The sequence below is a fragment of the Vespa crabro genome, chromosome 9 (assembly GCF_910589235.1).
Source record: "Vespa crabro chromosome 9, iyVesCrab1.2, whole genome shotgun sequence".
NCBI lineage: Eukaryota > Metazoa > Arthropoda > Insecta > Hymenoptera > Vespidae > Vespa > Vespa crabro.
This window is the reverse complement of record NC_060963.1, coordinates 5,302,501-5,309,202: the sequence shown is the minus strand read 5'-3', so window position 1 is coordinate 5,309,202 and position 6,702 is coordinate 5,302,501. Positions and strand designations below refer to the sequence as shown.

Below are 6,702 nucleotides of genomic sequence, written 5' to 3'. Positions count from 1 at the left end.
TTTTGCACACACACAAAGGTCATAGGTTATAAGAGATATATTATCGCGGAACTTTTATATGTGGGATCGAGATAGATCGCATTTGAAAAATGGTCTTTTTTCGATCGTCGATTTACACCTGTTCTTCGGTAATAGAAGATATATACATCTTTTCCTTGTACCATGTCCACGTTTATTAAACGAAAAGCACAAACGTTTGAAAATAAATACGAACGGCCATTTGTAATAATAACGCCAAGAAGAAAAAGCCGTATGGTGCTGACATACAAAACGGCACGCGCATGTCGTCGTTTGCAAAAAAAAAAAAAAAAAAAAAAAAAAAAAAAAAAAAAAAAAAAAAAAAAAATTAAGCGTTAACTTATGAAGTCTAAAATCGAATTTTCTTCTCTCGTACTTCATTTGAAATTGCAATATCCTTTCGTTTTGCGTTTCATATTTAATAAGGGGACAAAAAAAAAGGAAAAAGAAACAATTCTCATGGAGAACGAAGGCCTTAGAATAACAATATTAACTTCTCCGACAAATATGAAACAATTTCATGATTGAAACGTTAAAAAAACATGCAAAAAGAAAAGATACAAACAGAAAGAAAAAGGAAAAAAGAAAATGTAATGAAACTCGTACTGATTATATATACATTGTCCTGATATTTTTTTTCTCTCTGTTTTTTTTTCTTTTTCTTTTTTTCTTTTATTCTTTTTTCTTTTTCTTTTTTTCTTGCGGCACATGTCACATGTATTCTTAATCACCCAGTAGATTTTCCGACACAGACCTTTTCAGCATCCCGGGACGTTGATCGCTAATACCCACAATTAATTCAAAACAATTCTACGTAAGAAAACAATGATATATGAGGATTAGTATTAAATTTATACATACTTATTGTGTGGACGTGTCAACTCCCAAACTCCTTCTATTTAAGAATATTTTCCTTTATTCCTGCCCTCATTCTTTATATGTTTGTTCACATTGATCGGTGCCTAAATGATTAATATAATTCGTGTATTTTGAATGAGCGTTTAAAAGAAAGAAAAAAAGAAAGAAAAAATCGGAAAAAAAAAAGAAAAGAAAAAAGTCCGTCATTGAAAAAGACGTGTTATCTGTATAAAGAAGGAGAAGCGAGAAACGTCGTTGTTTATACGCGTTATGTGGGATGTGACACTTCCGTATGGCATATAAATATACATATAAGCACATATGTAAGTAACTTTTAGATTATTTGAGTAAAAAAAAAAAAAAGGCATACATAGTTGATAGCGTTTTATTAAATGTTGTGAAAAAGTCTCTCGTCTCTCGTCTAACGTATTGTCTTTTTGTGTACGCGTCTATATCATTCCCATTCCTTGTGTTCTCTCTCTCTCTCTCTCTCTCTTTCTCTCTGTCTTTCTTTTTCTCTGCATTTCTCTTTCTCTTACCTTTTGTATAAATATCATATCATCGTCAAAATGCATGTTTAACGCTTTATCTAAACGTTATTTAAAAAAAAAAATTATAGGATCGTTGTAGCGAGAACGACCAATTCTATGTAATAATTGATTATTCCTTCGTAAACGAAAATGATAAAATTTATCATTGTTTTCTTTTTTTTTTCTTTTTCTTTTTTTGATTCAGAAATAATCAGAATCACGCACAATTCAAGACTGCAATTCCGTTTAATTGTTATACTTTCGTTCCCGTTGTAACCTTTTGTAATAATTCCGTGTGCACGCGCGCACACACGTATACACACGCATACTAAGCATGTAATGTAAATTTCATCATGAACGACACGTTTTTCTCTTTTTATGTGGTAGCCTTTTCTCTCTCTCTCTCTCTCTCTCTCTCTCTCTCTCGACATTGTAAAATGTGGCTTATCAAAGGAGAAGCAATTATAAACGAAAGGATGAAAGAAAGAATATCGATGCAGAGATAAAAACAGGTATACCATTTTTAATGTCCTTTTTTTTTCTTTTTTATTTCCTTTTTTCTACATTCAAAGGGGTCGATAGAAAAAAAAAAGTATATTAATCGTGATTTTGAAGTTGCCGCCATTCTGTTGAAAGTAGGTGCGCGCGCCGCCATCGGCACAAAATGGCGCCATAGCGGGAACGTAGTAAGTATGTACGGTCGATTGTATCGGTTTTCTTTCACGATTGCTCCCTTGTTAAAAGTTCATTATTTCCGTTTTATTTGTTTCATTTATAACGGTATATTTGTGTAGTAAACAAAACAGTTTGATTAAAAGAACGATTAGTCTTAGCAAAGTGAATCGTACGGAAGTATTGGAAAGATTCGAAGAATAAGAGTAAGAGAGGGGTAAAGAGATAGGTTGCTGGAAAGGGTGACGAGGGGGTACGGGAGGGCTGGGGAAGGTATAACTCCGCGTCTTTCCAGTAGTCATAACGTATGTTATAGCTGTGAGGAGTGGATTGTAAACCGTAAAGGAGGAAGGAGATGGTGGAGAAGGACGATGAGGTGGGGGAAAGGGTAGGAGGGAAATACTCACCAGTTGGTGGTGGTAATGGTGGCAGTAGTAGTAGTGAGTAGTGGTATTGTGGTGGCGGTGTGTTTCTCGTGTCGCCGAGAACGTCTGGTGGAAGTTAGCTAGGTAGCGTTTGTCCGTGAGCCGATCGAGGAGGTTTGTACGTTCGTTTCGTACTTTCGTATTTCGTTAGGAACAACGGGAACGACAGAAGCCATCATAAAGGGGCACAAGCACGCATCTAGCAAGGAGTAAGAATAATTCGTGTAACGTTCTTTAACGTTAGAGGGACAATATCACGGTAATAGATAGAATCTGGTAGGGCATGAGATATTGGATAATACTTTTACGATTAATTTGGAAAGTGCGTAAGCCAATTGTGGCTAAGTTAGTGGTGTTTTTATAAATAGTGCTTATTTAGTGTGCGCGGCGTGCAAGTGCCGTTGACGTTTCGTGTGTCAGTGTCCTCTCTCTCTCTCTCTCTCTCTCTCTCTCTCTCTCTTTCTCTCTCTCTCTTTCTTTCATTCGGCGTCTCTTTCTCTCTCTCTCTCTCTCTCTCTCTCTGTTTCTTTCTCTCTTTGTCTTTTTTACGGAAACTGTTCTAGTCTCTCCTCTTTGACGTCCAACGGAAAGAAGGGGGATACAGCAACGGAAGGAAAAAATAAAGGATAGAAAGAGAGAGGAGAGAGAGAAAGAGAGAGAGAGAAAGACTGCAAGCTTCTCTCTCTCTCTCTCATTGCCATGCCAAATGACAGGTGCGAGGCGCCCCTCGAAAGGTTATTCCCATTGTTGACCATAGGCTACGTCGTTCCCGCGTTATTCTTATACGTCGCCGTAATCGCAGAATGACGAGATTACGTCGGGCCTCATCGTTTTTTCGGAAGTCAGGCGAAGAAGAGGAGAAAAAACAGCAACGACGACGACGACGACGAAGACCAGGAGGAGTACGGATTCCCTCGCGCTAGCGACAGGCTATGAGCGCTGACAATGGGGACGACTCCTTGGTAATTATCATACCTTTCTCTTTTTCCCTTACTCTCTCTCTCTCTCTCTCTCTCTCTCTCACTCTTTCTTTCTTCTATCTTACTTGTTCCCTTTCTCTCTCTCTCTTTCTATCCATCTCTTTCTATCTGTCTATCTTACTTGCTCACTCTCATTCTTTCTCTTTCTATCTATCCTGCTCTCTCTTTCTCTCCTCTCTCTCTCTTTCTCTCTCTTTATCCTTCTCCTTCTGTCCATCTCTTTCTATCTATCCATCTTACTCGCTCTCTCTTTCTCTCTCTCTCTCTCTCTCTCTTACTCTCTCTCTCTCTCTCTTTTCCTTTGTATCTCTTTCTATCTATCTATCTTACTCGCTCCCTCTCCCTATTTCTCTCTCTTTCTCTCTGACACTCATTCGGTCGTTCTCGCACGCTCGCGTGCGTACGCTCGACGGTTCTCCATACCGTTTCCGTTTCCATCGTCTCGTTTTGTTACACTACAGCCATGAGACACCGAAGCGGTGCTCGTTATCGCTCGGATTGCTTCGTCGTGTACTTTCAAATGCACCTGATCAAACGTCTACATAATTATAAATATATATATATATATATATATATATACATATGTATATATATATCATTAATGAGATATCGTGACATCCTTTAATATGCCATATCTTTATTATTATTATTATTATTATTAATCGATTAATACGATCATTGATATTTCGTTCGAAATACTTGATAAAGTTAATTTCGAAGCAATGCTAATAGCTGCATTATCAATGATTTACTTTGAATTCAGATAAATCTACATATATGTGAGGAAGGATTGTAAATTTGTTGTCCTTTTAAAGGCCATGTTTCTTTTTTTTTGGTTTTGTTTTGTTTTGTATTGTATTATTCCATTTATTTCTATCTTTATATCTTCGCAGGAAATTCGTGAAATATGAGCTACGGCGGATTTGTATCGTTCTTTCTCTTCCGGTATGTCTCTAAACGAGATCGTATGACGTAGGTATATACTTCGAGCAGGCGCTTTCACCTAAAAGCGAAACGCTAACGATGTGGCGTCCTTCCTTCTTACGACCCTTTCGTGAAAGTAAAATCATTTCAATGACGGCAAATTTAAGCGACTATAATGTTTAGAAATTCATGAATGATCGCGTTCATGCGTCAATGATAATGATAATAATAATAATAATAATAATAATAATAATAATAATAACAATAATAATAACAATAACAACAAGACAATAGTGGAAAAATAAAATTTAAATTCGAACAATGCATCATACTATAAGCATAGACCATAAATAATAATTGAAAGTGAAAACAACAAACTATACTTGAATAGAAGGATAGAGAGAAATATAACGATACCATTTATAACAGATCGCGGCCATCATATTACGAGATGAAAAGTGAATATATGTATCAATATCATATGATAAAAATGTATTAACAATATATGGAAACAAAAATAGAGAAAAAGATATGATCAATTGAATATAGAAATGCAGAGAATATGACAATGGAAAGGAAGTGATAATAATATCATTGGTATCATCCGACTTTTGTTCATAAAGGATTTAATTCAGCTCGGTTTACAGCGCAACATACATACATACATACATACGTATATACATATAAAAATTGAAAAGGCAATAATTTTAATAATACATGATATAGTAGTAGTAAATTCTTATATCAGTAATGTATATGTACAATAGTTAACATATGAATAGATTTATCAATGAAACGCTGGACACACTTAAACGAACATTATAATAATAATAATAATAATAATAATAATAATAATAATAATAATTATTATTATTATTATTATTATTGTAGGTCGTAAAGAAAATTTTATTCATTAGCATATAACATAAATACATATCAGAACGATTAAGCGTTATAAAAAATTGTTATTAATATTTAGAAACAATATTGATATTGTAAAGGATTGCGAATAGAAATTCGTGATTTTTTCTGTAGCAGTGAAAATGATCGACTAACATATGGCCGATGAAATCCTACGTAACAAATTGGCATGTGGTTAGAGTCACGTGGTATGAGCTCTCTCGATCATTCTCGAATGACTTAATAGTAAATCTACATCGTTTTGAAAGAATATATCTAAAGTATTGAAAGAGATTTGAAATTTTCTTGATTCATATTTTTTTTTACCATTGACGTGTATATCTGATAATATATACAGTGCATACATACATATATGTACAAACATACACATATATGTATATATACGCATACACACGTATGTATGTACTTACACACACACACACACACCTATGTACATATTTGTTTCTATCGCAAATATTTGAAGATTCGTAGAATGTGACGAGTTTTTATTTACGATTCTTATTTGTAACCAAACGAACCAGCCGATGTTTTTCTTTGGTAGAAATTTAAATTCTGAGTAGAGAATCGTATAACGTAAATGTTATATACGACCTCAGTCGTATTTCATTGGTTGTCTTTTGAATTTTCGTTATGCCAGTCTTTCTATTCTATATTCTTTTTACCATTCTAGTCACAGTCCGAATTCGAGGGTCGTGCGTTCAACGACATTCAAGAGTCAATGAAACGCATGAGCTAAGGTGGTACGTTGAGTATCGTGACATGATTTTGCTATATTTATACGCTCGTTAATTTTATCGATCCTTATATATATATATATATATATATATATATATATATATATATATTTTTTTTCTGTTTCTTTTTTCTGTTCTTTTTTTCTTTTTTTTTTTATGTCAGTCCTTTCTAGCTTCAGGATCTTGCAACGAAAACAAGATCTTTTTGTACTTTTTTCTCATTTTTTTTTCTTACTAATTTATGCACATATATACATTTACGAGTAATAATCATGTGTCTGCTCTTTTTCTTTTTGTTACATTATTACTTTTAACCTTGTACCATTCGTTATTTTATTATACATATATTGCATTTATCCATTGATTATCATTGAAATTTCAACGAAGGTTTAAATAGATTTATTAAAAAATATTAATGAAAATATTTTTAAATTACTTTTTCAAATATTTCAATTAACATTAATCAAGATCTTATACAGTTATATAATAAGGCGTGATTCGAGTTACAATTATTTTTGAAATTTCGTAAAATTTGTCGTTCACATTGAAACGAAAGTGAACGCATTTGTAAGTTACTTTGCAGTCAATCGAGACTCGCCGCGAGGTAGTTTATATTTTATGTTAGACAGATAGTGTAGTA

The 6,702-nt window shown here is 33.9% G+C and overlaps 1 protein-coding gene across 9 annotated transcripts in view; it reads left to right on the top strand.

Moving 5' to 3' along the window:
* Positions 1 to 2,460: 2,460 nt before the first annotated feature.
* LOC124426610 (ral guanine nucleotide dissociation stimulator) overlaps positions 2,461 to 6,702 on the top strand; it is a 35,400-nt gene continuing 31,158 nt past the window's right edge. For 2 of the 9 annotated variants that reach the window (XM_046968512.1, XM_046968500.1), the window contains exon 1: positions 2,461 to 3,465. In XM_046968512.1, coding sequence (XP_046824468.1) covers positions 3,436 to 3,465 — 30 coding nt within the window. In that variant the 5' untranslated portion in view covers positions 2,461 to 3,435. The remainder of the gene's footprint in view (positions 3,466 to 6,702) is intronic. The other 7 variants (XM_046968507.1, XM_046968505.1, XM_046968502.1 and 4 more) reach the window with 7 other exon arrangements.